This window comes from Aspergillus eucalypticola, assembly GCF_003184535.1.
Source record: "Aspergillus eucalypticola CBS 122712 chromosome Unknown BO83scaffold_21, whole genome shotgun sequence".
Taxonomy (NCBI): domain Eukaryota; kingdom Fungi; phylum Ascomycota; class Eurotiomycetes; order Eurotiales; family Aspergillaceae; genus Aspergillus; species Aspergillus eucalypticola.
In genome coordinates, this window is record NW_020290295.1 from 326,484 (window position 1) to 337,629 (window position 11,146).

Here is an 11,146-nt window from a genome sequence, read left to right on the forward strand (position 1 = left end):
AAGCGGTAGCTCGATAGGAGACGTTCCTTAATGGGAAGCCTGGTAAGGCAACAGAACCACTGCTTCTGTTTGAAGTCGAACTCTATTTAGCTTCTTGCCTGCGTCGTCGAACTATTCGAAACTATCCGCTTCATTGGACTATTGTTCACTCAAACTTCCAGAGCGAAGCTCCTCCTGAAACGAGTTCTGGGAACGTAGATCGTCAGGGTAAGGCGGCTATCTACAGGCAACTCTCAAGAATAATTTTTGGGAGCGCGGGTCACACGTTCTGACAGAAAACCGTCAATCGAAGCGGATTAAAAAAGGATCCCTTGCTCCATATAGGCTACCACACTCCCACTGGTCATTGGCGGCATCGGATCAGTAATGCTCGCTTCTCGAAGGGAGAATCTGTAAGCGACCGCCGATCTTTGCCAACTCCTGCTCGGCGGTTCATAGTTTAACTGATTGGTGCGCGGAAAGAATTTTCCTTTTCATGACCTCAATGGAAAAAACCGACACATCACGAGTTAACCGAGCTAAGGAGCTCTTCACTCTTCAGCCGTAGGATGTGTAAACCTTAAAAGACTACATTGCAGGCGGCAGAACAGAGCCTGGCGTGTCCGTCAAAGGGATGGCGGATGCAAGAAGGCGACATCCGGCGGGCCGTCGGGTGACCAGCTCCTCCGTCAGTGGTTGAATTTGGATTAACTCATTACCATTGCATTATTGCGACCGGGAAGATGTATCGTAGCAAGGGTGAAGGCGTAAGACTGATGAGTCTGAGAGGGAGATACACTTACACAAGAGAGGGCCACTTGAGTAAATTCGGATCCGTGTGCCCCACACATTTTTTCCCTCCTTTTTCTTCCCTTTCTCTTTTTCTTCCTTTCTCTCTCCACTCACCATGCCTTCATTTTCAAAGGGAAAGTGAAAACGACATTGTTCGCTAATGCCGGAACTCGGATCCGGATTGCGGACGAGACTGGGTTGGAAAAGGAAAGAAAATCTATCCAATCAGACTGAATTTCCGTCGATCCCTTGTTCCTGAAGACACCGCCGGATAAGAATAGAAATCATAATGAGGTTGTGTTCAACTATCGTAGCCACGGTACTCGCACGGACAAGGATGGGGGAAGCTGAGCCAGATCCTTGGAACGACGGCGGTCTAGAAAGGTCGCCGCTAGGCTCTAGCAAGTAGTACCAAGAACCAGCATTCCCGACGGTGGTCAATCAATCGCAATTGATTGCGTCCCCACCGCGTCAGCCTCTCTCGCCTTGCGGAGTCTGGGGGGGGGGGTAAGTTTTCTTTTCTGCTACAGGCTGGCTGAAAACCACAGCCCCTGGTAGGCATGCAAAGCATGTTGACAGACAGTTCCGTCTCCTGTCTGTCTGTTGGTACCTGACCCAAGTCCCGGAGCCCTGGTTTTGCAAACGCCTCCCCCCGAAGGAAGGGGTGAAGAACGAGAAAAGAGTAGGCCAACAGAAGGTTGAATGTCGCTGCATGAAACTGCCGATTGCCCCGTATAATTATATCATGCAAATCAGTCCGTGGTACTTTTCATCCTAACTGCAAGGACGCCCAATTGCCCATGGCTGTGAAATAAGCGGTGTGGTGGTAAGGGCACCTGTCCTATCTAAAAGGACGTCCTTTGTTAGTCCGTGGCGGCGATGGTATCTCTAGCAGTGCCGGTAAAAAGGACGGGACTTGTTGAAAGCAGTCGAGGTTACTCGTCCATTCAGATTGCAACACGATGCTCTGTACTAGTGTCACTTGCCAGTACAAAGTATATTCATCCACGGAGCACTCTAAACTAAATTAGACTCTTCCACGACCACCCATGACTGGGCCTAGTGGAGCGAAGCAGGTACGTCATGATTATTATTGCAGGCGGTGACATGCGAACGGGATATTGACAGATGCATGCTACATACCAGAGCAGAAGCAATAGAGTCGACTACTATGCGTCCCGCAGGCATAATGTGCTGTTCGGATCAATTTAACCAGTAGTGATTCATCTCTGAAAAGTGAAGGACAATCGGAAAAATCAAAGTCACTGTCAGCCGTACTTACGGCACTGGATAAAAATCAAGGCAGACTTGTCAATGATTATGCAAACCAACGAATCTACATGGGTTGTGCAGTTGGTTGGTGTGTGGAACACAATTCACACTTTGTGTATGATAAAGACACATAGGCAGCAGTTCGGCTGGTTCTGGGTAGGCTGATAAGGCGCGGCACATATCCTTTCTACCTCATGAGGACTTTCCGCAGGTAGTAGTACTTAATCTACTAGACCTACAGCAGACCAATAGTATGGCTCGTTCAGGTGTCACAATAGGCACTTTTATGTTCATGTCCCACTCGAATACACCTATAAAGGCATGCTCGTGTCGTTGGGACTGGCTCGATGTAGTTATTCCGACTCACCGACATGGCAGATATGACCCCTTTCCTCCTCCCTTACTCCCACGGTGCCACTGTCAAACGGATGGGAAAGGCAGAGACGAGTGCGCTTTTCATCCAGGAGGGAGAAGACGGATGATCACGGGGAATATCCACTTCATCCAATCATCTCATGAGAGGAGTCACATCTCCTATACGCAAAGCTGCCACCTACCTTTCAGGGATGGACAAATTGATAGTAGCAATAGGTAAGTACTGATTCAACATCGTAGAATGTATGCTATTATCTGTCATGTCCTCATGGAAAGAAAAGTACTCTTCCATGCAGTAACTGACTCGAGCAATAAGGCAGTGGAACTTCATCGGCTGGTTTAGAAGCATCAGACAATAGATTACTGTATTGCGTATGTAAGTCGTACGCAGTACGCACCCAATACGTAAGGTACAAGGATGATGGGTTAAGCATTGAGCACAAGCATAACTATCAGAAAGGGAACATGATTATCAATGATCCTATATACTTGCCAGAAGAACAGGACTCAACGTTGACATTGTGCCACTTGCGAGACAAACAAGGGAAAATTTCGACGAAGGAGAAATCCCTCAACTAATATCTTTCATCCCCGACAAGACTGGACGACCACGGGCTTGAGAAGAGTAATCAAACAAAGACTGGCGCATGAGACCGAGTCCCATGGTACACAACCCAGGGAATGAAGGGCCGGATCATGTAATCAAACTCTGTGCCCTTTTGCATTTCCCTTTTCTTCCCTTGTGTCAAACGATCTAGAAGAAATTTTCTTCTCTAGAACGTCTCCTGATCCGAAGACTGATAAGGCGCTAGCATGCCTCGCAGCGGATAGGTCTTTCCCTTCACCATATAGCCATTCCTTCTGCCTCACTAAATGCAGACTGCGGGAAAGCCGGCCACTAATCGGTGGGATCGGCAGTAATTGGCGATCTAGATAGTAGATAGATCTTCAAAATTTGCCAGTCCTTTTCCCCCCTGGGGCTGTTATCTTTGTTTACATACAGGGAAAGCCAGGGTGTGGCCACAAGATGGATCAAATACCGACTTTTTCTCGAACTATTCAAGCGAATGAATGAGTTGACTAGTCGTTTATCTATCAACTCTAATCTGCTTCGTCATCTAAGCACAATAAGCCGTCTCTCAAAGATCTAAGACCTGGACTAGACCGCCGGCTAGTGTCCGTTCTCCATAGCGAACAGGTCGTAGTAGTAAGTAGTTAGTACTAATCAGCGGCCAGGAGTTTCAGGTATTGACAATACCGTACACAGCGAATCTTTCCTTTGATGGAGCTTTCCCGCGAAGCCAGAACCATTCGGATGTACAGGCCCATTTTTTTTCGGGCCTGAGTGGGAGGGGGGAGGGGGAATGAGACTGAATGGGCATCAGACATTGAGACCCTCTTTTACTTACCCTTTTACTGCTCTTTTCCCTTTCCTCATTCAATGTCTTTTGTACGATCCATTCGTCTTGAGGGTTTCTCGGCTAGCTTGGGTTGGTTTTATTACTTAGTTATGTCGTCTTGTAGAATCATCGCTTTATTGCACATCCATAGTTAGCAGTAGAATGCATCCGTGGGTGGCTCCAGCTTTCCGATTGTCCCTCTTCTCTCTTCTTGTTCCTCTTTCCCCCCCTCCTCTGCCTCCTCCAATTAATTAATTTGTTCGCCGACCCCTAATCCACCTTCTCCGCACCCACACCCAAAACTGTCGCAGCTACTAATTTAATACCAAATTTAGTATGGAGTAATTCTTAGTAGGAGGGCTATCGTAAGTAACTTAACCTGCTAAAACTAGATCGAAAAAAAAAATAAAACAATCAAGAAAATAAAAAATAAAAAGTAAAAAACCAAATAAAAATCAAAAATAAGTAGAAACACGGACACTTTCAAACAGGGCTGCTGGTTGTTGGCCCACCTGCAGCCCTTCTCAATCGACAGGACCATCAGGCCGATTCTGGGCTCGTCGCCCATGATTTCTATTTGAAGAGTATCATGTTGCTACTGACCCTACCTGTTCGTCATCCCCGTTCTTTTCCCTACTCTTTCTTTCTTTCTTTCTTCCTTCTTTTCCCCCGTCTTATCATTATTATATTATTATTACTGCAGTCTTACCCTGTCACTTTGACCTCAGCAAACCCCTCCTCCGACCCGCTTGTAACGGACCTTTTCGCTTTTCCCCCTCCTACTCCTCCTCACTCCCCTGTTAGACGCCGTGCAAACATTCGTCCCCGTCCGTCTTACTTGGGCCTGTCATCAGGGTTCCCTTTTCCTTCTTTCCGCCTGTGCTGTGTCATTGTTCCTCTTAGTCGTTGTCCTTCCCACCGGAATTTACCTTTCCACCCTACCTTGTTCACATCTCACACTCCCCTGGAACTTGTCCCGATAATCATCCATCGGGCTTCGGTTTCCTTCGCCTCTTTTCCATTTGGAGGGGTTGGTCAATAGTGGGACAATTCCTCCGGTCCTTAGCAGACGGGTCGAGGATCGTCCCCCACCGCTGGCTTGGTGATCACATTTGATCTCAAATATGACGCCGTGCTCGGGTGGTACTACCCGGTGACGATTGTGCCTTGTAGTTCTGGCCGGTTAACCTGCAATAGCATCCGTGACCTACCAGCTGTGAACAACGCATCGCAAGATTAGCACCCTTGAACTGGAGCAATCACAGCCAACCAATCTGCTGGGTACTTCCTTTCCCATTTCATTCTTTTTCTAAATCCCCATCATGATGATTTCTTTGAGAAATACACAAAGGAGCATCCCGCTGATTCTCTGCCTGAAGAATGCAAGATGTCCGAGGGTGATGTCGAGCACGTTTCTGGCCTCTTTGACGGCAGTCCCCGTCAGTTCCAGCGCCTATCCTCCCAAAGCACCACCGACTATTTCTATGACGCCCTGTCGAATGGCTCTCGCGAAGACCATCTAGCCGCCCTGTCCTCCACTCCTGTTCCTCTGTCCGGTAAAGCGTATCCCACTCAGCCGGGTCTCACAAACCTGCAACCTTTCCCTACACCTACCAGCATACCCCCCGCAGGTCATCCCAACAGTTACGATCGGTCTTCACCTGATCCAGACGACTATTATCGCCCACACCTGCCCACCGTGGCCGCAAAGGACGAGCAAGATCTCGACCTGAGCGGCGGTCATCCCATGGTGGAAGTGGGCAGCGACGCAGCCGCAGATAACTACCCCCCGAAACCTTTCCAACGTGTCTCTTCAGTACCGATACACTTGCTCGAATCCACGAATACTAGTCTGGGCCAGTATCGTTCCGCTTCCGATTCATCAATTAAAGGCGTTGGGCACGAACCTGCCTGGGGATCATCGGTGCGGGCCTCGGCGGCGAGATCGGGGCAGACATCCTTCAAAGATCTCATCAACAAATTCAACAACAACGTCGACCAAGTCCTTCCTGTTCCTTCCACATCCTCAGCCCGGTCGCGGGTAACCTCGAGAGCTGCCAGCCCGACCAGTCCTACCCAGTATTCTTCGCAATCTAGAGCCCTCCCTCGCCAGCGCGAAACACCCAACCTTTCGTCGAGGCCACAGTCTGGCCACTGGCAACCTAGGAGTGTATTCGACACAGAGTCTTCGTCAGACCTTCTTGCAGCTTCACTCAGGACGGCTAGCATTGATGACAATCATTCGAGTAACTTCGCTTCATCAGACGCGATCCCTCGACGACCTACCCTTGGCGAACCGCTTCGAATTGATACGAGTCCGCAGATTCCTGGATATGGAATTTCGTCGACGATACGGCGTCGAGGTTCTGACGGGATCATTCCTAGCCCGAATCCAGCTTTCCTGGACCCTTTCGATCCGTCGGCTGGTGTGACGCCGCTGACACCCACTGCGTGGTACCTAGGACGCACACCATTTCTGGAGTCTGTCAGTACAGGGTCAAATACAAACACTCACCGGAGGACGAAGAGTGATATTCCTGGAAATTGGTCGATCGAGGTGGGAGCGAACCCTCCCGACTCCCACATGGCGGTTCCGGCCCCCTTGCAGGCCAATTCCCAAGCATGCCCGGACAACAGCCCGCATACCCCAAAATCACGCATTCCGATTTCATCCCACCGCTTGAACTCGCCTTCCGTTTCAGACGAGTCTCCTCCCCCTTCAAGAGCCGGCACTCATTCCGGAAACCGTACTGCCGTTCAAGTCCATCTGCCACCAAAAGGCACCAGCCGCCTTCCCAAACCCTCGCCCAAATCCCCGCGTGATATGCCGAAAAATGATCAACTACCAGGTTATGCTGCCTCACCACGCGCAAAGGGGGAAATGGCTCATGGTCGGTCGCGCCAGCAGCTTCCTGAAAGAAATGCGCTATTAGAAGCCTACATTGCCGCTCCTCCCCCGAAAAAGTCACCCCCTCTACGCAGCTCCCGACCACGCCAGCCTATAGCACATACTCAATCGTCTCGTTCGAAAGTAGTCGAAACGGTATCAAATTTTCAGAGGCAGATCAACCGCGATCGGGAATACAGGAACTCCCGGGCGCGCGAACGAAGATTGCCGGAGCTCGGCCATGTCGACTTTGCGACTAGGCGACAGAAGATACAACAGGCTTTCAACCGTACCGTCGAGGAGAATGAGCGAAAAGAGGAGAAAGCTGCTGAACTCAGACGTCAAGCAAATGCCCAGGAAGATAGGCTCGAATTCGCCCGCGCATCCACCCCTGAACCACCGCAACCCACGGAGAGTGAAGTACAGCCTTCTCCCCACGCCGAGGATAGCGCGACCGTCATTGAGGAGGCAGCAGAAGCCCCGACTGAGGAGGTAGACCAGGTACCCGAAACGAAGGACTCTCGGCCACTTCCCGAGCTCCATGTCGACACTGACGTCCCTACTACACTGGAGAATGTAGACGGCGCTTCTGATGCACACCTAATGACCATGGATTCCCCGACTCTGGGACATGCAGCGATAATAGAAAGGGACTTGACATATGAGCCCAAGTCTCACGCCACCCCGGCGTCTGATGTTACCTCGGAGTCTAACGAGACCCATGTGACTGCTTTCGATACCGAGCCCCAAGTTGAGCTGTCACGACAAGACCTACATACTTCTCACAGGACTCTGTTGAGTCAGATCATGAATATTCGCGAGTCCAGTCCAAGCAGCTCGTCATGCGATGAGCAGGAGTGTAGCTTCTCCGAGAACGATGAGAGGGATGCCTTGCCTACTAGGTTAAGAAATGCTTTCGCTTTCGATGATCAAGCAGACAGCAGCGATAACCCGGAGTCATGTGATATTTACATGCGACATGGTCCGATGAACGGCGAGACATCTAATCGTTGGAGCATGAGTTCTTGGTCTTCATCCCTTCGCAATCAGCACTCCGTCGACGAGCAATGCGACAACAGCGGAGATGACTTCTCCCAGCTACAACAGTGCACTGAGGACAGTGAGGTCGCGACCCAGTCCTGCTCTGCATCTTCCAGCACCCCGTCGATAACCGACCATCAAATACTGCGCTCCGTATCTCCAAAGAAGGGAAGCGCGAATGATGGGAGACAAGAAGCGATATCTCACCCGAATGGCTTCGCATTCTCTAACGCTTCCAGCTTAGCAAGACTAGGTGGCTGGGATTCGAAGAGGGTTGGACAACTCTATCTGCAGGAGCTGGCAAATGGCAGGAGTCATGGGCTTCCGTTGCCAGCAATCCGCGCCTCTCCGGAGCCACCACAGACATATTCGGACAAGAAGGCAGATCAGGGATCCGACAGTCTAACTGGTGACCCGGTTGTTGTATCTCGTATACGGGACTCTCCTGCTTTGGAACGGCCGGGACATACAGCAAGTCTAGTTTTGCGTGACGACTGGGAGCATGCCTCCCCTTCGATCATGGACTGGATGCAAGTGGCTGCTGCTGAGGATGAGTCTGCTTTGCAGGCACAAAACGGCGACACAGGTCCTGTACATGATAGTGCTACAACCCCCCGGCTGGTTACCCCGAATCATCAAACTTCCTGTTCAGAAGAGGCCGATGAAGGATTAGGTCTGGCTATCAAGGTGCACCAGCCTCAAGAGCTTGACTCCCACGAAAAGCAGTTGCCGTCGGTCCCTGAGCCACCAGACGAAGACATACCGACCTTGAATGTCGCCCCGCAACAGCGAATGCAACCGCCTTCAAATGTCAATATCACAGAGCAACGCCTAAGTACTATCATATCTGGCATCTTTGCGCCATTGGATCCTGTTCAGAGCACCGGTAGTAGCGAGGATTCCTCTCTTCGCAGGCTGGACCCTATACCGTCTCCCCAAACATTTGACTCGTCTTCCACCTCGCTGGTTCCTTCAACATCAGAGCCATCCCGTCTTAAGGCACAATCACCATCTCCGGAGCAACGTCGTCTCAAAAAGCGCCGACATGTGATCAAGGAACTTGTCGATACAGAGTACACTTTCGGACGAGACATGAAAGTCGTCGACGATATCTACAAAGGAACCTCGAGTTCTTGTTTAGATCTTTCCTCGGAGGACGTCAAGATCCTATTTGCGAATTCCGATCAGGTCGTGCAATTCTCGATGGCGTTCCAAGATGCACTGAAGGAAGCAGCTAAGAGCGTTTACGTGATGCCCAAGTCCCAACGCTGGAGTAGCAAGCGTAGTGCCCGCCATCACTCTTCTAAGACTGATTCCGAGAATTCGAGCACAGCGGGCATATCCGACCTGGACAAAGATAAGATGACATACATTGGTCAAGCGTTCATGAACCAAATGAGCTACATGGAGAAGGTCTATGCGGATTATTTGAAAAATCATGATGCTGCTAATAAGAAGCTCCAGACACTGCAGCGCAACCCTAAGGTTGCTATTTGGCTCAAAGAGTGCCGAGACTGGGCTTCAGACCTAACGACGGCGTGGGACTTGGATTCTCTCCTGGTGAAGCCAGTGCAAAGAATTCTGAAATATCCCCTTCTGTTGGCCGAACTGCTCGATTCCACGCCCGACGACCATCCCGACCACCCGGCACTTGTCAATGCCCTAGAGGAAGTCACTAATATCTCTGTGCGTATCAACGAGATGAAGAAACGGGCAGACCTGGTGGGGCAGGTGGTCGGCCGCAAACGCAAAGAGTCCGACGTGAGGGCGGGCCTGTCGAAGGCTTTCGGTCGACGTACCGAGAAGTTGAGGCAGCAGGTCGGCCTCTCTGACATGGTCGAGGACAAGGAATATGATACACTGGCCCAGAAGTTTGGAGACAACTTCTTCCAATTGCAACTTGTCATGCGCGACGCAGAAATGTATACACGCGAGGTGCAGACCTCCATGGACGGATTCAATGAATTCGTTGAGGCGATCCAAGGTTTCGTCAATGTTTCGCCATCTCACTATGCAGAGTTGGAGGGAAGGTGGCGTGAGCTGAAGACCACTGTTGCGGAGATAATGACTGTGGCGTTGCCTGAACACGTAAGTGGAGCCTCCCAGATTCTAACCCCTTTGGTAGTGCTTTCATAGCTAATTCGTGAATATCATACAGATTGCGGTTGTGCGAAAGAGTGTCATTGACCCGATGGTCACGTTGCTCAAGCTTCACGATGGTCCTCAACGAGTAATGAGAAAGCGCGATAAGCGCCTCATGGACTACGCCCGCTTCAAAGGCGCGAAAGAGCGGGGTGACAAGCCTGATAAGAAGACTACCGAACAAGGAGAGCAATTTGTGGCGCTCAACGAGACCCTTAAGGATGAGCTTCCAAAGCTCTACGCCCTGACTGCCAAATTGATGGAGGCGTGTCTCAAAAACTTCGTGCACATACAAACTACTTGGTTCCGGCAACTACAGCACAAGCTTGGTTCTCTCTTCGAGTCATTCCCGGAAGACATCCAGAAGATCGTGGAAGACTGGTCCTGCAATTTCAACTTCTCTGAATCGCAGGTCCTATCACTGGGCATCTGCAATGGCTCCCTGCTTGCTGATACTGTCAACCTTGTCAACTTCAATACGCCTTCAACAGGAGCCACCATCAGCTCGCCGCGGCGGCCTTCTACGGTCAATAGTGTTAGTACACGCGTGGGATCGACAATGGAGGATTCGCCCAAGGTGTCTCAAGAGTTTGGCAATGGCAGTCATTCGTTCCACTCGCCCAGCTTTGATACTCAATCTCAGGTATCCACTGGCCGCCACCGGGCAGATTCCACCTTTTCGGGCCGTACGGGGCATGAGACGGCCGAAATCCCACGAAGTCAGATGCTGCAGCAGATCACTAGCGCTTCAACTGCGTCTGTGCCAGCTTCGACCTCCACCACCGAGGCATTCCCAAGCCTACCCCGGCTCAGTCTCGACTCACCCTTCCTGGTGGACGTTATTGGTCCTTCGAGTGATGGGAACGATGGCGCAAAGGCCGAGGAGCTGCCCATGTCTCCTGATGGACGGTACTCGGGATTTTTCTCATCAGCGATGCCAATGTCAGACAACCCGCAGGATAACGCACCAACTCATAACGAACCTCCCCATGAGCCAGCGGTCCTCTTCCTCGCGGCAAGCATCTATGAGTTCAATATCGACCGCGCACGACGCGAGGCTGGCTATCCTTACCTGACGTATGTGGTCGGTGAGATTTTTGATGTCATTGCGGAGAAAGGAGAGCTCTGGCTAGCCAAAAATCAGGACGACCCTACCCATCAGGTTGGATGGATTTGGAATAAGCACTTTGCAAAGCTTTCAGCCTGAGATGCAATTTGCAATCAACGTCCTTTATCATTATATTTTCCCACGTGGAAG

At 50.8% G+C, this 11,146-nt stretch overlaps 1 protein-coding gene across 1 annotated transcript; it reads left to right on the forward strand.

Annotated features, from left to right (window-relative positions):
• Positions 1–5,205: 5,205 nt before the first annotated feature.
• Positions 5,206–11,095, forward strand: BO83DRAFT_391048 (putative Rho guanyl nucleotide exchange factor; the record flags this gene model as incomplete). Its single annotated transcript, XM_025532886.1, has 2 exons — positions 5,206–9,834; positions 9,905–11,095. 2 exons carry the CDS (start codon positions 5,206–5,208, stop codon positions 11,093–11,095), a joined length of 5,820 nt encoding a protein of 1,939 aa, XP_025385707.1.
• Positions 11,096–11,146: the final 51 nt, after the last annotated feature.